This window comes from Chelon labrosus (genome assembly GCF_963514085.1).
Source record: "Chelon labrosus genome assembly, chromosome: 16".
Lineage (NCBI taxonomy): Eukaryota > Metazoa > Chordata > Actinopteri > Mugiliformes > Mugilidae > Chelon > Chelon labrosus.
The window spans coordinates 328,822-349,003 of record NC_140349.1 but is presented as its reverse complement, the minus strand read 5'-3'; the positions used below and the strand labels follow the sequence as shown (position 1 = coordinate 349,003).

The 20,182-nt window shown below is 46.0% G+C and overlaps 1 protein-coding gene across 1 annotated transcript; it reads left to right on the top strand.

Annotated features, from left to right (window-relative positions):
- Nucleotides 1-14,465: 14,465 nt before the first annotated feature.
- LOC311501699 (uncharacterized protein) lies at nt 14,466-19,916 on the top strand. Its single transcript, XM_084563664.1, has 3 exons — nt 14,466-17,178; nt 17,589-17,706; nt 18,730-19,916. Exons 1-3 carry the CDS (start codon nt 14,673-14,675, stop codon nt 18,941-18,943), a joined length of 2,838 nt encoding a protein of 945 aa, XP_084419790.1. The 5' UTR covers nt 14,466-14,672; the 3' UTR covers nt 18,944-19,916.
- Nucleotides 19,917-20,182: the final 266 nt, after the last annotated feature.

Sequence of the window (20,182 nt, the reverse complement as noted above, 5' to 3'; positions counted from 1 at the left end):
CTAATAAAGCAGCTAATGCTATCCTGTTTTAGCATCAGTAGCTAATGAACGCTCAGGTTCAGTGGAGGAAAGTTTATCTGGAGTCTCTCTGTTGAACTGAACTGATTCTGCTCCAGCAAAGATCTGCTGAACCAATCAGATCGTGTGGGCAGGACTTAATGTGGTGATGGACAGAAGAGTAACAGCAGTCATACAGCTCATCTGATCAGATTAAAGGTCTCTGATTGGACAAACTAGACGAAGGTCAAAACAGACATTCAGCTTTTATTCATGAGCGTGAACTCTGTGGATGAGGACCGACCTCCAGAGATCTACTTCCTGTTGAGATAACTGACCTCCTGCATCTGTGTGGTTCAGCAGCAGAGAGGAGGAGGGTTGTAAACATCACCCAGAAGTTATCAGCTGTCCTCCACCTCTCTGGAAGATCTGGGAGACCATAGCTTTATCCTCAGAGACTGATCACAGCAAAGACACCAAACGTTGGAGCTGCTGCTTTCAGACGATTAAATGAGATTAAACCATAACTGCCTAAGAGGAAGGAGCATAGTCCGTAGACCAAGTGGACACCATGACAACACCTCAAAGGATGTGGAGCTCCCCCTGGTGACTGGCTGCAGTATAGGTCATAAGCCCCGCCCCCTCCATGTTAGACACGTTTGTCATGCAGTGATGTAAATGTCTGGGTTTTAAATTTCATGTTGAGTTTTTTTTTTTAGAGCTGTCAAAGCTAACACATTAATAACATTAATAACCCATTAATAACATCAATAACACATCAATAACACATCAATAGTGCGTTAATAGTGCGTTAATAATGCATTAACACAAATTCCATTTAACAACGTTAATGTTTAATGTTTTGTTATTCCCTTCATCCGACTGTAGTTTGAGAATCAGCAAGTGATCAAAGCAGCTCGGTGAGGGTTAAAATCCGTTCAGACTGGTTAAGGTTAAAGAATACAAAATGTCCTCACAGAGACAGAAACAGGAGTGTGTGTCTTATTCAGGACATTAGCATTAGCGCTTGCTGTCGTGTTTTCTGGTGGCATTGAAAAGTGTGGGCAGTGATAATCACCTCGGCTGGTGTGTCAACTTCAGAGGTTTGGGTTTTCATCTGTATCAACAGCTAGCTGCAGATGCTAATAAAGTTAGCTGAGGTTATTGTGAGGTCTACGCAGACTGACTCAGAGGTGGAGCCTCTAGTGGACAATAGAGGAACTGTAGTTCCCACATCTGTTCACACTCCTTCAACTAAACCAACGTTGTAGACTTTCACTCACTGCATGTTTATAATTTATAATAAACAAAGGCTAGAAGCTGCTAGCTGTGTAGCTAGCTACATATCAATCATTAAAGAGAACAAAATGGCGGCTCCCATCTCTCTGAGACGTTTTAGCTTCACTTCCCCAGTGGTCACTTGTGGTACTGCAACTAAAACGTCCTCAGACGAGTTTTATTAGAGACATCTGAAACGTTATGTCATGAAGTTTGTCCCTCAGCCCAGAAAAGAGTTTTTATTTATTCCTCATTGTCACTAATATTCTGTGTTTTACCAAACAATAATACTTTATTAGAATGAATCATTGAAACAGGTGAGTTCTAGAAACATTCATCATGGAGGATAAATTATCTCAAGAGACCAGAACAGTTTTAGTATCAGGATGGAGACATGTTGGTTTAACATGGAGGTCTATGGAGACTGACTCAGTGGAGCCTCTAGAGGACGATGGAGGAACTGTGGGTTTTTTGTGGAACTTCACGTTTCAGGCCTAAACTTGTGCTTTGTTAAAACCCACGATGAAATAAGAAGAATAAAATCAGACATAGAACGTGTCCTATGATGTAGTGAACTCTGTCAGCAGCTAGACTAACTGCACTAGACGGCTTGATGGATTCAGAAGCTCCCGGACATGCGCACTGCGGTCACCTGTCACCGTGAGCTGGGGTTGAAATGTGAGCTGTGAGCGCCCCCTGCTGCTCAGACAAGAACACACCGACATGAAACATGTTTCACATTCAGAGAGACTTCACAGATAAACGTCCATTAAACCCTGGAAGAAAGAAAGACCCTGCAGAACTCCCCTGAGAATGATCACATTTTTATATTTCCTCTGTGATAAACTACTTGTTTAATCATCAACAGATGCATTTAGAGCTGCAGCTGTAAAAAAATGAGAAAGATCGCTGCAGAAGTCGCCAGAGAATTATTTTTTTGTTTTCTTGTCGATTATTGTAATCAAATGGATCAAATTGATCAAATGACAGATTATCTACACCTACGGGAAAAATATGAACATTAGTGACAGATAAATCTTCGTACATTTAATTGTTAAAATAGTAAACAAAGACACCTGTAAGCTAAAACTACTTGAGGATTTTTGTCTTTAACAGGAATCTCGCATTAAGTGACGATGCAGTGACACTGAGGCTGAAGCTGCTGGAGCAGAATTCGGCTTTAAAAGTGGAAAATACATCAAACTTTAAACTTTATTAACAAAACTGTCCTCAGAACATGAAACCTGAGGAGACTCTGCAGTGAAAAAAGAAGTTCAGTTCAGGTTTTGATTTGTTCCAGCAGATGGCAGCAATGATTCAGAACTGAGGATGTGGATTAAAACACACAGAGGACATTTATTAGTCAGTAAAACATAAATGAATTACTGAAGCCAGGTGACACTTTCTGTGAATTATAGATTAATTTTCACTGTTTACAGGTGAGAAGCATCAGAGTAAAGCAAACACCAACGAGGCGTTCAGGGTCCTTCTGTCTGTCAGGAGAAAGTAATCAGAAACCAGACATTTTGGTTTATTGGTTATAAACTAACTCAAATCTTAATTAATGTCCTAAAATGATCAGATGAGTCAGAACTTCATGGTTGTGACTTTTTCTGACATTTGAAACTTGAACAATAAAGTTAATTTATTTACATCTTCCTCAGTCAATGCTGAATTAAAGTTTAGTGTGTGAAATGTTTTAATAAGAAAACCAGACGGACACCAGGGGGCGCTGTGGACCTTCCAGAGTTCCTGAAGGCAGCACTCTGGCTCTGAAGGCTCCAACAGTTCATCATGGCACCACTTTACCAGCCACTGAACAATCAGAAGTGTCTGGAGTTTAGTGTGAAACCTAAAACACAAACTGTCCTGATGGTGGCGCTGGAGGGTTAAAGTAGAAAGCTGAAAATCCTCTTCCTCCTTGAGGATGACTGATGCAAATAGTTTCCTCCACTTCCTGTTTGATGCTGCATCCGTCTGTCAGTCATAGAAGAAGAACATCACGCGTCAAGCATCTGTACGTGATGTGTAGTCAAACCTGATGAACACGACAAACTGACCATCTTTTAAATCTGACTGATCGCAGTCGACTCAGTTTGAAATGATCAACACTGTTTATAAAACGAGACATGAAACAATTATCACAACTAAAGTTACACAACTACACAAAAACAGAAAACAGATTCAGTGACAGAGAATCTGGTTCATGTTGGTGAAAAAAGACCAAAACAAAACAACCACAAATAGACATGAAACAATCTCTCTTTAGATCCCACACGGCCGCTTCAGCTGCTTCTTTGTCTATGAATGTTCAAATCTATGCTGACACAATAGATCTGTAATTTATCTCTATAACAGAAAACAACGAACAGCAGTCAAACGATTTAAACATAATCTCTACTGCATATTATATACGTGTTCATCGCTATCAGTGAAAACACTTTGGTCAAAATGTCAGCAGCTCTCAGATCAGGTGGAAGTTTCTGTGAAATCAGACGACGTGACATTTAAGGACAAAGAGCTGCAGTCTGGAGAACACGTGGAGGTTAATTTGTTTCTGAGCCGAACACGAGTGAGACGAGACGTTCAGGGTCCTTCTGTCTGTCAGGACAAACCAGCTCTACAGAAACGAGTCCAGAGGGAACTCTATGACACTGACAGACTCTCCATGTACGTCTGACATTTTGGTGTATTAAATAAAAACAAAGTGAATCAATGACCGACCGGTCGACAAAACAGGATCAGAAACTTAAAACTCAACCTATTTATGAAACGTGTACTTACTGCCTGTCGCTCTTCTGGTTAGATGATAAACTACATTTCGTTGCTCTGTACCTGAACATGTGTAATGACAATAAAGTTGAATCAAATCTAATGGTCCAGGTCAGGGTGTGTAGTTATTTTAATGTTAATGTGTCACAGAAGTAAAACCTCATGTTTGATTTATGCATCAGAACTGAAAACCAGCAGAGAATGAATCTGTAGTAATTATGTCACACGGTTCGGCTCATGTGTCAACACTGGAGAGTCTCTACTGTAGCTGAGTCATGACCTGATACTGGTTGAGTCTGAAGAAGATATTAAATATCTATGTATGGGTTATTAAACACATAAACTAGAAGTGCTGGGGATTTATTGGGTTTAATATCAAATGGAGTGAAACATAAAATGAACTGCAGAGGATTATTACATCCATAAAATAGAAATGAACGTTTGTGGGTTTAATCTGATCAGACCGATGGGCCCCTGGCCGTCCATCCAAGGGTCCCTGACCGTCCATCCAATGGGCCCCTGACCGTCCATCCAATGGGCCCCTGACCGTCCATCCAATGGGCCCCTGACCCTCCATCCAAGGGCCCCTGACTCAAACTGAAGGAGACAACATGGCTGCAGCATCTGAGCTGTGTGTTGTAGTTTCATGTCTCTTGTTGTATTCTTGTTTGTCTTCGGTTGTTTGATTAAGAAACAAACATCTGATCAAGACATTAACACCAGGACAGAGAGGATGATGACGGTGAAGAACAGTGCAATAACAAATAGAGAAGCATCTTACTCCTTGTAGGATCATCTTCATCATTATATGTTTCATTTCTGCATTCATTTGACTTCCTGACAGTTTCTCTCCTTGTTTCCTGGTATTTGATGAAGGAACCCGTCTGACTTGCTGCTTCTCCAGAGGTTTAAACTGCTGCAGCTGTAGTTCTGTGTCAGTTTTATTTGTGCTCTGCAGCATTAATGAAATCTGAATGTAATAAAGGCGTCGTTCCTCCGGGAGCAGCCTGATACCACAGTAAATAATCTCAGCGTTCCCTCAACAATAACACTCAGCCTCTTATATTACACTCAGTCTGTTCCTGGGATCTAAATAATAAAGTGGATTCAGGAGTCAGGACCATATGACAAGGACTTGATCAATCACATGGGTAGAAACCAGCAGAGTGATCTTTTAATCAACAATCAGTCACTTGACCAGGGACAGACATCCCATCACTTATCATCAGGGTGAATATGTGGAGACAGAGTCCACCTCAAGGAGAACAGGACCTGGACTGTCAACACCTCTGAGCTGCTGAAGGCCCAGCAGAGATTAGAAGAACAACATGACACAGAGACTGCTGCTGCTCCATAGAGACCATACTAACACACGGTATGTGTGGATGGTAGAGCAGCTGTACAGCAGCTCAGAGGAGAACCAGAGGAGAACCAGAGGGTCCAGAGGAGAACCAGAGGAGAACCAGAGGGTCCAGAGGGTCCAGAGGAAAACCAGAGGAGAACCAGAGGGTCCAGAGGAGAACCAGAGGGTCCAGAGGAGAACCAGAGGAGAACCAGAGGGTCCAGAGGAGAACCAGAGGAGAACCAGAGGAGAACCAGAGGGTCCAGAGGAGAACCAGAGGGTCCAGAGGGTCCAGATGAGAACCAGAGGAGAACCAGAGGGTCCAGAGGAGAACCAGAGGAGAACCAGAGGGTCCAGAAGAGAACCAGAGGAGAACCAGAAGAGAACCAGAGAGTCCAGAGGGTCCAGAGGAGAACCAGAGGAGAACCAGAGGGTCCAGAGGAGAACCAGTGGAGAACCAGAGGAGAACCAGAGGGTCCAGAGGAGAACCAGAGGAGAACCAGAGGGTCCAGAGGAGAACCAGAGGAGAACCAGAGGAGAACCAGAAGAGAACCAGAGGGTCCAGAGGGTCCAGAGGAGAACCAGAGGAGAACCAGAAGAGAACCAGAGGGTCCAGAGGGTCCAGAGGGTCCAGAGGAGAACCAGAGGAGAACCAGAAGAGAACCAGAGGGTCCAGAGGAGAACCAGAGGGTCCAGAGGAGAACCAGAGGAGAACCAGAGGGTCCAGAGGAGAACCAGAGGAGAACCAGAGGAGAACCAGAGGAGAACCAGAGGGTCCAGAGGAGAACCAGAGGGTCCAGAGGGTCCAGAGGAGAACCAGAGGAGAACCAGAGGGTCCAGAGGAGAACCAGAGGAGAACCAGAGGGTCCAGAAGAGAACCAGAGGAGAACCAGAAGAGTACCAGAGGGCCCAGAGGGTCGAGAGGAGAACCAGAGGAGAACCAGAGGCTCCAGAGGAGAACCAGAGGAGAGCCAGAGGAGAACCAGAGGGTCCAGAGGAGAACCAGAGGAGAACCAGAGGGTCCAGAGGGTCCAGAGGGTCCAGAGGAGAACCAGAGGAGAACTAGAAGAGAACCAGAGGGTCTAGAGGGTCCAGAGGGTCCAGAGGAGAACCAGAGGAGAACCAGAAGAGAACCAGAGGGTCCAGAGGAGAACCAGAGGAGAACCAGAGGGTCCAGAGGAGAACCAGAGGAGAACCAGAGGGTCCAGAGGAGAACCAGAGGAGAACCAGAGGAGAACCAGAGGGTCCAGAGGAGAACCAGAGGAGAACCAGAGTGTACAGAGGAGAACCAGAGGAGAACCAGAAGAGAACCAGAGGGTCCAGAGGGTCCAGAGGAGAACCAGAGGAGAACCAGAAGAGAACCAGAGGGTCCAGAGGGTCCAGAGGGTCCAGAGGAGAACCAGAGGAGAACCAGAGGGTCCAGAGGAGAACCAGAGGAGAACCAGAGGGTCCAGAGGAGAACCAGAGGAGAACCAGAGGAGAACCAGAGGGTCCAGAGGAGAACCAGAGGAGAACCAGAGGGTCCAGAAGAGAACCAGAGGAGAACCAGAAGAGAACCAGAGGGCCCAGAGGGTCCAGAGGAGAACCAGAGGAGAACCAGAGCGTCCAGAGGAGAACCAGAGGGTCCAGAGGAGAACCAGAGGAGAACCAGAGGAGAACCAGAGGGTCCAGAGGAGAACCAGAGGGTCCAGAGGGTCCAGAGGAGAACCAGAGGAGAACCAGAGGGTCCAGAGGAGAACCAGAGGAGAACCAGAGGAGAACCAGAGGGTCCAGAGGAGAACCAGAGGGTCCAGAGGGTCCAGAGGAGAACCAGAAGAGAACCAGAGGGTCCAGAGGGTCCAGAGGAGAACCAGAGGAGAACCAGAAGAGAACCAGAGGGTCCAGAGGAGAACCAGAGGAGAACCAGAGGGTCCAGAGGAGAACCAGAGGAGAACCAGAGGAGAACCAGAGGAGAACCAGAGGGTCCAGAGGGTCCAGAGGAGAACCAGAGGAGAACCAGAAGAGAACCAGAGGGTCCAGAGGAGAACCAGAGGGTCCAGAGGAGAACCAGAGGAGAACCAGAGGAGAACCAGAGTGTACAGAGGAGAACCAGAGGAGAACCAGAAGAGAACCAGAGGGTCCAGAGGGTCCAGAGGAGAACCAGAGGAGAACCAGAAGAGAACCAGAGGGTCCAGAGGGTCCAGAGGGTCCAGAGGAGAACCAGAGGAGAACCAGAGGGTCCAGAGGAGAACCAGAGGAGAACCAGAGGGTCCAGAGGAGAACCAGAGGAGAACCAGAGGAGAACCAGAGGGTCCAGAGGAGAACCAGAGGAGAACCAGAGGGTCCAGAAGAGAACCAGAGGAGAACCAGAAGAGAACCAGAGGGCCCAGAGGGTCCAGAGGAGAACCAGAGGAGAACCAGAGCGTCCAGAGGAGAACCAGAGGGTCCAGAGGAGAACCAGAGGAGAACCAGAGGAGAACCAGAGGGTCCAGAGGAGAACCAGAGGGTCCAGAGGGTCCAGAGGAGAACCAGAGGAGAACCAGAGGGTCCAGAGGAGAACCAGAGGAGAACCAGAGGAGAACCAGAGGGTCCAGAGGAGAACCAGAGGGTCCAGAGGGTCCAGAGGAGAACCAGAAGAGAACCAGAGGGTCCAGAGGGTCCAGAGGAGAACCAGAGGAGAACCAGAAGAGAACCAGAGGGTCCAGAGGAGAACCAGAGGAGAACCAGAGGGTCCAGAGGAGAACCAGAGGAGAACCAGAGGAGAACCAGAGGAGAACCAGAGGGTCCAGAGGGTCCAGAGGAGAACCAGAGGAGAACCAGAAGAGAACCAGAGGGTCCAGAGGAGAACCAGAGGGTCCAGAGGAGAACCAGAGGAGAACCAGAGGGTCCAGAGGAGAACCAGAGGAGAACCAGAGGAGAACCAGAGGGTCCAGAGGAGAACCAGAGGAGAACCAGAGGGTCCAGAGGAGAACCAGAGGAGAACCAGAGGGTCCAGAAGAGAACCAGAGGAGAACCAGAAGAGTACCAGAGGGCCCAGAGGGTCCAGAGGAGAACCAGAGGAGAACCAGAGGGTCCAGAGGAGAACCAGAGGAGAACCAGAAGAGAACCAGAGGGTCCAGAGGGTCCAGAGGGTCCAGAGGAGAACCAGAGGAGAACCAGAGGGTCCAGAGGGTCCAGAGGAGAACCAGAGGAGAACCAGAGGGTCCAGAGGAGAACCAGAGGAGAACACGTACCCAATATTGATGCCCTAACTTGCTACCAGCAGGTAGTAAATAACCTATCCCAAACTTTTGTTGAGCTCTCCTTGGAGCTCAACATCGCAAAAACAAAAGAACTATGCTGTGGGGGCAGAGACAAGGCATCACCTTTGTTTCAGCCAATTAGCATCCAGGGTCAGCCAGTGGAACAAGTGCAAGTATTCAGGTACCTGGGCACAGAAATAGACACTTCCCTGTCCTTTTCACAAACACACAGACACAACATACAAAAAAGCACAACAACGTCTCCACCTGTTCAGGAAACTCAGAACTTTTCAGGTCAGCAGGGAGGTGTTAAACTTGGTTTACCGCTCCCTCATCGAATCAGTTCTCACTTTCAATATCTCTTCCTGGTACAACCAAATCACCATCAAACACAAAACAAGACTGTCACGCATAATGAATCATGCTGCCAAAATAACTGGCTCCCCCCATCTCCCCCTATCTGAGCTGTACAGCCGATCTGTGATCAGGAAAGCCAACCTGATCACAGAGGACCCCGCCCATCCCCTCCATCACTCCTTCCAGCTACTACCATCAGGCAGGCGTTTTATTGTACCACTGGCCCGTAAAAACATCTACAAGAAATCCTTCATCCCCTCTGCAATAGCCATACTGAACAACACAAAATGAACACCACAGTCAGCTGATACCTCAACACCCCATGTCCTGTTTGTATATGTCTGTGTGAATGTTTTTCTTGTGACTGGAGCCTTGTCAAAGACAATTTTCTGTAAACTTGTGTAACAGACAATAAAGTATTATCTTATCCCATCTTATCTTATCTTAACCAGAAGAGAACCAGAGGGTCCAGAGGAGAACCAGAGGAGAACCAGAGGGTCCAGAGGGTCATCAACATGACCCAGGACGTGACCCCTCCCACCCCGGTCACAGGACCAACAGATTCTGGACAGTTACAATAACCACCCTGTGAAGAACAATGTAAATAGCAATGTGCAACAATGGTACTTGTGCAACTGCAACCTGACATAAATGTATGAATGTGTGTTGGATGAGAGTCTGTTGTATTTATTTAACTTTGTGTGTTTTACTTTTACATCTGCAGCACTGACGGGTCCAGCTTGGCCATTCTGGTTCTGGTTCTGATTCTGGTTCTGATTCATTTAAAGAAGCAAAATATTTAAGTTGCAGCTTGTTGGTTTTTCTTCTCATGGAACATTTAAGTGAATATTTGCAGACTGTTGTTTAAAAAAAGACTGTGAGAAGTTGTGAGGGATGTTTTTACAATTTAAAAGAAAATCTGAAAAAAAAAGACATTAAGATTAGTTTGTTCTATTTTATCTCTCTCTCTCTCTCTCAGCAGAAAATGTGAGAATACACAAACTGAAGACAGAGTCATGTTGAGAAAATAAATGTTTCCTAAAATTACAAAGTGACTTTTGCCAAAAGGAAACTTTAAAGACATTTGTCCTCTGAGTTTGCCGTCGTCTCAAGGCCGTGACCAATCAGACAACGTCCATGTCTCCAGTGTTTCTGGTTGGACTGGTTCTGTCTGCAGCATGTCAACGTTAAATCACCTTCAGATTTACCTGAGACCCTTTGGAGGGCCCTGACCCTCAGGATGGGCAGGAGTAACGGCAACAGGTTGCTGTGAGGATGAGGATGGTTGCTAGGTAACAGCCTCATCATGGACCATTAAAGTCGTGTTTCAGTGAACGGGTCTCTGTGGGTTTGTGTTTGATGGAGGCTTTTACTTTATCCGCTTCATTTAGTCTTTAATTCCTTTCAGGATTTAATCTCCTTCAGAGAAAAACACTTTTTATTTCACATTGACTCTGGAAACTCAGTTTGAGAAGAAGATAAATAAATCAATTAGAAAATTCTCATGATTGAATGTTATGGGGTAAACCAACTGACTGGGCTTCCATTAGCCTGATGCTAACAGCTAAACAGACTCTCTGTAGCTTCTCTCTCCTCTGAAGTGTTTAACAGATCGACTCCCTGGAGGATTGTGGGAAGCCGTTATCTTATCCAGTGTGTGTGACCTCCTGTCAAGTGGGCGGCCTGCTCCTCATTAGCATATCCACTCCATTAATATGTGCATAATTAATGAGGGGGGGGGGGGGGGGGGGGGGGTCTGCCTGTCGTCTGCATCAGCTCCAGGAAAATAAATCTGTGAAGAATGAAAGCAGAAGAGGAAACGCTGTCGCTGTAGCTTTGTTACCATAACGACGTCGTTATGGTAACAAAGCTACAGCTATTACATCATCAGCACCAACAGAATGGAAACAGAAGGATCGGTTTTATGTCATCATCTGAACAAAACAAAACTCATCTGATTGCAGAATTAAGGGGTGTGGTCTCTTTGATTGACAGGTGGGCGTCCCCACAGATTGCTAGTTGCTAGCTGCTAGCTGTTGAATCAGCTGGGAGTTAGGAGAGTAAGGTGGAGTCAGACAAAGATGGAGACAGGCTTCAGGATGGACAGGAAGTAGTTCTGTCCTGTTAACAGACGTCCTGTTGAGACAGTCTTTGGACGTCTACAGACCTCCAATAAAGTCTTCCCAGACGTAGAGACACCAGAGAGACTCTAGATGGACAAGAAGTCTTTAGACGTCTGTCTGGACCTGGACAGGAAGTCTGTAGACCTCCTCGTCCGTGTCTTTCCTCTCTTTCAGGTGTCAGAAGACCAATTAGCCAATCAGAGAGTTCCTCATCGCCATGGAAACAATACCAAAGACCTAATTTCTGCAACATTGCATTGTGGGATATTTATGGTGGCGTAGACATTTCTCAGAGACAAAGTGACGATTGGTTGGTTGTGTTTTTAACTCAACAAATTATTTTAAACGTCCAAACATCAAACGCAGCAGAAGAAGAAGCTTTGAGGAGACGGATGACGGAAGCTGTGGGAGGACAGGAGGCTAATTATCAAGTCTCCCTTTAATGACACGGACAGAAGAAAGGCTGACAGGAAGTCCTAATTATCGCTGCACTCAGAGGGAAGTGGAGAAGACGCTGCTGTTCATTTACTGTCGGTGGCATTCATCTGTTCAACTTTTCAAATCTGATCAAATCTGACATCTTAAGATTTCATCAGTTTGCTTTGAATACAACAGACATGAGGATCTGAACCATGAAATGTTTTCAGTGAATGTTATGTCCATCAGCTGATCCATGAATGTTTAGTTGTAGTCCAAAGTGTCATTAAAGGAAACTACTCAAGTAAAGCAGAAGTATTCAGGCCTAGTTGGACCTAAAGGATCATTTGTAACTTCACATTCTCCACCTCTGTTGTGACAGAGTGAATCTGTTTGCCTATAGAGCAAACAGGTCAGTAGATGATGCAGTCAACATGGCTCTAAATCCTGCACCACCTAGACTCTGCAGGGACCTACGCACGGGTCCTATTTGTGGACTTCAGCTCTGCATTCAACACCATCGTCCCGGAGCTCCTCCATCAAAAACTGTCCCAGCTCACTGTGCCCCCCTCCACCTGTCAGTGAATTACCAGTTTCCTGACTGACAGGAGGCAGCAGGTGAAACTGGGTAACTTCACATCCAGCACCCGGTCCCTCAGCACTGGCGCCCCCCAGGGATGTGTTTTCTCCCCACTGCTCTTCTCCCTTTACACCACTGACTGCACCTCAAGGGACCCTTCTGTGAAACTCCTGAAGTTTGCAGATGACACCACCGTCATTGGACTCATCCGGGACGAGACGAGTCTGCATACAGAAGGGAAGTGGAACAGCTGGTCCTCTGGTGCAGTCAGAACCACCTGGAGCTAAACCCGCTCAAAACTGTGGAGATGACAGTTGACTTCAGGAAGAGACCCCCATCAATCCTCAACAGGACAGTCCCCACAGCGGAGTCATCCAGGTTCCTAGGGTCCACGTCTAACAGGACCTGAAGTGGACCTCCCACATAGACTCCATAAGGAAGAAGGCCCAGCAGAGGCTGTACTTTCTGCGTCAGCTCAGGAAGTTCAACCTGCCTCAGGAGCTGCTGATCATCTTCTACACTCCAATAGTCCAGTCTGTCCTGACCACGTCCATCACGGTCTGGTTTGACAGGGACAGACTGCAAAGAACAGTCAGGTCTGCAGAGAGGATCACTGGTACCGATCTTTCCTCCATCCAGGACCTGTACTGGTCCCGGGTCAGGAAGCGGGCCAGGAAAATCACCACAGACCCCTCACACCCTGGTCACAACCTGTTTAGACTCCTCCCCTCAGGGAGTAGGGTGAAAAAACGGTTCAGGGGATGGTCAGGGCTACTTGCTATGGTGCGGGCAAGGCACTAATATAGTCACTGTACAAAACCCTGGTTTGGTGTACAGATTGAGATTTATTTTATTTTATTTTTATTTTATTTTATTTTATTGTTACTTTAATTTTCTTTCCCTTATTTAAGTTTGTGTGTTTATGTACAAGAGAGTAAAGTTACCAGAGTCAAATTCCCTGTATGTGCACATATTTGGTCATTAAAGCTGATTCTGATTCTGATTCAGAGCTGCAGATGATGCACATCCTTCCTCCTGCTATCTACTGAACTGTGACAAACTCAGAATATAACTGACTGTGAATTATCTTAAATTAAGGAAATAACAGAAACATAACAGGAAGTGAAGCTACTTCTCTCAGACGTGACAATGAAACTCCCACTCTCATCTACACCGATGGAGAGATGAACTGACTGATGGTCGACTGTGAGTATCACATTTTAATTATTCGTTTATTTTTACTGCTGGTAAACTTCACTCAGCTCAGCGTGAGCCAAGGGTTTCAGTTGATCAATAAATTAAATAAGTCTTTAGGATGAGATTGAAGATAATTAATGAAAACAGACATTTAAACACTGAATTATTTACTGCACATAGGGAAGACGTAAGAGTGAAGCTGTGATGAACACAGTCGCTATAAAGAGTCTGTAGAGCCCAGTTTAATCAGCTGTGTCACGTAAAACAATCATTTATTTAGGCAGCACAGTGGTGTGGTGGTCATCACTGATGCCTCCCAGCCAGAAGGTTCTGGGTTCTAATCCAGGCCGACTGGTTCCTTTCTGTGTGTAGTCTGCATGTTCTCCCTGTGTCTTCGTGGGTTCTCTCCAGGTTCTCCAGCTTCCTCCCACCGTCCAAAGACATGCTGGTTAGGTTCATTGGTGATTCTAAATTGGCCGTAGGTGTGAGTGTCTCTCTGTGTTAGCCCTGTGATAGACTGGAGACCTGTCCAGGGTGGACCCCCCCCTCTAGACCAATGACAGCTGGGATAGACTGGAGACCTGTCCAGGGTGGACCCCCCCTCTAGACCAATGACAGCTGGGATAGGCTCCAGACCCCCATGAGGTTACAGAAGATGAATGAATGAATTAAGTAAACCATGAGGAAACTTTCTGTGTGATTATCTTCTTTGTCTTTGAGATTGTTTTGTATCTATAAGGTTGTTTGTCTCTTTGTGGTTGTTTGTCTTTTTGTGGTTGTTTGTCCCTTTGTGGTTGTTTGTCTTTTTGTGGTTGTTTTGTCTCTTTGTGGTTGTTTGTCTCTTTGTGGTTGTTTTGTCTCTTAGTGAAGCAGATGTTGTACTAACCCTATAGCAACAGAGACAGACACAGAATCGTTGTGGAGTTTGATCTTTAATCAGGCAAACAGGGACCAGGAGGGATAAGACAGAAGTCTTGGTCGGGATCAGGAGGCAGATGGAGCAGGTGAGCCGGAGACAGGGTCAGAGACAGGAAGTCACCAGGGATGGTCTGGCATGGACCAAGAACAATCTGGAAGAGAGTTAGTGTGTAACTGGTGAATATGGGAGTGGCTGGTAGGGAAGCAGAGGCGGAGTCAGAGAGATGACACTTGTTGTTTTATAACAGCTTGTTGGTGATGTAGAGTCCTCCAGCTGATCCTTTTCCTACTGGATTGTTGGTTCAGCCAGGTGACTAGAGTGTTGAGCTCTTTCAGTCCATCCTCAGTTAAAGGAAAAGCAGAATAACAATTAAAGTAAGTTTCCTTGTGTGTTTGTGTGTCCTCTCCAGATGATCATCCCTGGACAACATTAACTGCATCCTCACAGTAACTCCAACAACGTGTCCACAATGGGAAGTCTGTCTTCACACTTTGTTCTGAGACTTCTTGTCTCACTTCTGTCTCTCCTGTCTCATGTAAACCTTTCAGTGACGTATTCACTGAGCAACTGTAGCATAGATTCTCCTGAGGATCCCTCCGCTGATCTTTCTTTGGATTGTGAAAACCATGAACTTGTGACTGTCCCTGATGACATCCCCAGAAATGCTGTCTCTGTAACACTTTCCAACAATTGGCTTCAGAAGATTAACAGAAACGATTTTGCTCAGATGTCAAAGCTGAGAATTTTGTCTCTAGCCTTAAATCGTATCACTCATGTTGACGATGGATCTTTCATTGATCTGGTGGCGCTGAAAACTCTGTCAATGAGCGAGAACCAACTCTCCAGCCTGTCAAGTAATGTCTTTCAGGGACTGTCCAACCTCACTGTTCTTGACCTCAGTAGCAACCAGATTGAGTTTATTCATAGCTCGGCCTTCCGCTACCTGACCAGCTTACAAACCATGAGGCTGGAATCCAACCAACTCCGACAAGTCGTGGACATTCAGCCTGTCCTACAGCTGCCACAAATACAGAATCTGACCCTTAAATCAAACCAGTTTTCCTCCTTCCAGACCAAAGACCTGCTGCTGAATGAGCCCTCAGGACTGAAGCTGCTGGATATCTCAAGTAATAAGTTGGAAACGTTCAGCATCTCAACACCGATCTTTCCTCTCCTTCAGACCATAGACCTTTCTGAATGTGGCCAAGCCTCTGGCATGAAATGGGACATACCTGACAAGACTTTATTGAGGAACATAACTCACCTGTACTTAAGACTCCCTCTGATTCTCTTTGGAGACATCCAGAAGGTCCTGCAGAGCCTTGACTCGTTGACCTATCTGCAGCTGAATCACATGGAAAAGTGGATAAAGAGAGGTCTGTTGGCTACCGTCTGTAAAATACCAACACTCAGGGTGTTGGATTTGTTTTACAACCATCTCCAAAATTTCTCAATGGACCTAGCAACTTGCTCTCAGCTCACTGAGCTTGATCTGTCCACAACCTATATCAGTGAGTTGCCAAAAGGCTCAATACGATCAATGGAGCAACTCAGGTCCCTGAAGGTGTCGACCAACTCCCTCACCAAGGTACCAGATGACATTAAGAGCCTCTCCTCCCTGGAGATCCTGTACATGGAAAATAATCTTATCTCTGAGTTTGGCTGTGATGATTTCAAGAACACAACACACCTGACAGAGCTTTACCTGAGTGACAACCACATTACCAAACTGGACAGGTGTGTCTTTGAGAGTCTCCCTGATCTAAAGTTGCTCAACCTGAGTAACAACCAGCTGTGGACGTTTGGAGACACCTTCAAAAAGGGCCTGCAGAAACTCGAGTACTTGGACTTGAGCAAAACTGTTCTGTCGATTCTTGAGAGGGGAGATTTTCAGGGTTTAAAGTCCCTGAAATATTTGAATGTGATGACGGATCATATTGAAAGGGTGAAACGTAAGACGTTTCACAAACTGGACAACCTGGAAACTCTTGTTGTATCTCTTCCGTGTGACTATGAAAATAGCTTCAGCGGATTACAGCGCTTGGAGAATCTTACAATCTACCTCATTATTAACAACAAGCTCAAATGTCCTCATCCCAGAGACTATGAAGCCTTCTTCCATTTAAAATCTGTGAAGACTTTCACAGTAATCTGCAACGGCGATCACTACGGCTTTCCGTTGGACGTACCGATGAAAATCCTCGAAGCTATGAGACATCTGGAGTCCTTTACAGCTGTGAATATCTACATTTCTGCTCCACAACCGGACATGTTTCAGTTCAACCCCAGGCTCAAGAGTCTGACCTTTGGGAAGACAGATTTGTCAGATTTAGACCCTGAACTGTTTCAACAAATCCCAAACCTGCAGAATCTGGATCTCTCTGAGAGTAACCTCAAGTCTCTGGATTTTCTGGCGCAGGCCGACCTGTCAGCTCTCAGATCTCTGAAACTCAGTGGGAATGAGATCAATGTGATCAATGAGACGGTCTTCCAGTTCCTCCCTGCACTGAGACACCTGGACCTGGACAAGAACCCTTTCACCTGTGAATGCTCCAACGCCGGCTTCATCCAGTGGGTGAAGAGCAACAACCAGACTCAGGTGGTAAACGCCCATCAGTACACTTGTGCCTTTCCTGTGGCTGTAAAGGGAAGCATGTTGCTGGACTTTGACATCCAGTCCTGTTGGATGGACACAGGCCTCATCTACTTCGTCTTCAGCTCTTCTCTGGTTCTTCTAACTCTCCTCTCGTCCTTCATCTACCACTTCCTGAGGTGGCAGCTAACCTACGCCTTCCACCTCTTCCTGGCCTTCGTCTACGACAGCAGGAAGAAGGAGAAGGGAGTTCCTCATCGCTACGACGCCTTCATCTCCTACAACGTCCATGACGAGGACTGGGTTTACCGAGAGATGCTCCCAGTGTTGGAGGGAGAGCAGGGCTGGAGACTCTGTCTGCACCACAGAGACTTCCAACCAGGTAGACTCTCCGTCCTCATGTCTTTCTTCTGATCCTGGTCACATTTATTCATCTTTGTACAACCCTGGTGACGGGGGCCCATGTCTGGGGGTCCTACTCCTCTGTAGTAAAGTTAGGGGCCCGTCTCATGTCGTGTTTAGAGGCTTCTTACTTCATGATCTGTCTGTTCTTTCACTTCTCCATTTTTTATCTCTGTTCTTTCAGAGCCTGACATTAAAGTCTGAGTGATTGTCTTTGAGTTTCACATCCTCCTTTTTCACTGAAGCCTATCATGCTGGCTTCAGCTCTGGTTCCTAGACTTAGTTTAGTATTTTCTCTGTGTTGTTTCTGTTTTTGGGATTTTATTCTGTCTGGGACCAGTTACAGCTGGAGACAGTTACAGCTCAGTGTCTTGTCTGCTGTGTCAACAGGTAAACCCATCATAGAGAACATCACTGACGCCATCTACGGCAGCAGGAAGACCATCTGTGTGATCAGCCGCCACTACCTGCAGAGTGAGTGGTGCTCCAGAGAGATCCAGATGGCCAGGTGGGGGCGCTGACTTCCATTACTGTTCATGTTATTAGTTGAACCTCTTCAGTCCTAGGCTGCTGGGAGGTGGATCCTAAAAATAACCAATACATTAGGAACATCTCCAGAGCCATCAGGTCCATGTTCCTGACCATGGTCTCTATGGACCCTGGTCTCTATGGACCCTGGTCTATATGGACCCTGGTCCTTATGGACCCTGGTCTCTATGACTCTGTTCTCTGTGACCCTGGTCTCTATGATATCATTCTGAACTCATTCAGCAACCCCTTGACTAGAACTGGACCAAGAGTTTAGAGAAATACCACAAAGGTTCTAGTAACAATAGAACCAGGCCCACTCTCCATTTGGTCATCTGGAGAACCAAAGAACCCAAAGTGTTCCACGTTGGGTTTTTACCTCTTGAAAGTGAATCTGGCTACAAAATCCTACTGATTCCACTACAGGAGGCAACGTACACACAGTTCAACCTTTGGACATTTTATTTAGCCTGGACATCATCACATTCTACCATTGTGATCATTATACAATCCAGAAGAAGATTGAGGTAAATGGTTCAGATTCTATCAGTCAAGTCACCATGTGGTCCATAGTTGATGGATAACAATGTGGATAAACTCTAAAGGACCACAGAAGATAATAAAAACCTTATCAGTTGCCTTGTCCTCTATCCTCTATCCTCTGTCCTCTATCCTCTATCCTCTATCCTCTGTCCTCTATCCTCTGTCCTCTCTCCTCTTTCCTCTATCCTCTAACCTCTATCCTCTAACCTCTATCCTTTGTCCTCTATCCTCTGTCCTCTCTCCTCTAACCTCTTTCCTTTGTCCTCTATCCTCTGTCCTCTATCCTCTATCCTCTGTCCTCTCTCCTCTAACCTCTGTCCTCTGTCCTCTCTCCTCTAACCTCTTTCCTCTGTCCTCTATCCTCTGTCCTCTCTCCTCTAACCTTTATCCTCTGTCCTCTATCCTCTGTCCTCTGTCCCCTCTCCTCTAACCTTTATCCTCTGTCCTCTATCCTCTGCAGCTTCCGACTGTTTGACGAGCAGAAGGACGTGTTGGTCCTCCTGTTTCTGGAGGACATCCCGTCCCAGCAGCTGTCTCCGTACTACCGCATGAGGAAGCTGGTGAAGAGACGCACCTACCTGAGTTGGCCTCAGGTTGGACAACATTCAGGAGTCTTCTGGCAGAGCGTCCACAGAGCTCTGGAGATGGGGGATGCTCTCGGCGCTGACGTCTGATGAAGACATTTTATTAGGTAAAAGAGAGCAGATCACTATTAGAACATTTTCATGTTTAATTCTTTAATGAACAAACACATTCTGCTCCAGGTTGGTTGAGGTCATGGCCGAGCAGCTGTCACATGACTGGAATGAATCTGTATCGACTAGTCATCAACCTGTGGCCATGTTGGATTCACTGACTCAAACTCCCTGAAGGAAACACCAGATCCATCACAATGATAGCTCCACCCACATACGTGTTACCATGGCTACCAGATCACAGACACATGTCTTAAACGGATCAAAGATAAGATCAAGTCCTGAACAGTTGACAGATGTACGACCACAGGTCTGGTCGGGTCCTCAGCAGGTTTCAGTTGACGCCTTTATTTCAGTCTCCTCTGCTTCCTGTTTTCTAGTCTGCTCTCTGTTTGTAACACTGCTTCTACAAACTATGGCCGCCACACTTCACACGTTCAAGAGCTGCTGGGAAATGAACACAACTCTAAAAAAATAACTTCTGCAGACACAGAGCAGACAAAGAAGTCGTCTTTAACACAGAACCTGACTTTAGGACTGATAGTTTCAGTAGAACCACTCAGGGATAAATTAAAGGATTATCTTAGTTTCAGTGCCCTCTCATGTCTGATCTCAAAATGTCAGATTGTCCTTGAATGCACCAACATGTTTAAACAGCTCAGTCTGATTTAACAACAATAATCCATCCAGAGTCAAACAGACCAGTCTTCTGGGTCTGGGTTTAAAAATATGACTTTCACATTCAAATGAACAGAAAGATCAGATTTTGATTCAGTCCTAAAATAAATGATCCAATCAGGAAACGAGCTGAAGCTGAAGTCAGCTGATTCCTTTTGTTGGCTTCAATCCCTCCTCGCCTCCTCTCAGCCAGCGACTAAACTCACAAATAATATTAGAAAACTCTAAAGTTGTCTTTAATGACTTCACATGGAGAAGAATGGAGGGATTACTGGAGTGATTCACTGACGGGATGCAACTCCATTGCTCCAACAAAAGCCTCAGAAATCCCCACCAAAAGAAAAAGCTCTGAAAGCAGCAGAGTCTTGGAAGATGGAAAATAAGCTGAGCAGCATTCCTTCGTCCCTCGGCTTCCAGATTAAATCTGTCATGTCAGCTGAAGCCCAGATTTCTGATTAATGTCTGGACTCATGAAGGAAGTTAGCTGAGGGTTACGTGAGGTCGTCTCTGCAGATGGTTTGGGTCTCATTCTTTATGGTT

Excerpts from the sequence above, each read along its gene's own strand:
- LOC311501699 (XM_084563664.1), top strand. The coding sequence starts at position 14,673 with ATGGGAAGTCTGTCTTCACACTTTGTTCTGAGACTTCTTGTCTCACTT. Across the intron at positions 17,179-17,588 it reads CCACAGAGACTTCCAACCAG|GTAAACCCATCATAGAGAAC; the intron begins GTAGACTCTCCG and ends CTGTGTCAACAG. Across the intron at positions 17,707-18,729 it reads AGAGAGATCCAGATGGCCAG|CTTCCGACTGTTTGACGAGC; the intron begins GTGGGGGCGCTG and ends TATCCTCTGCAG.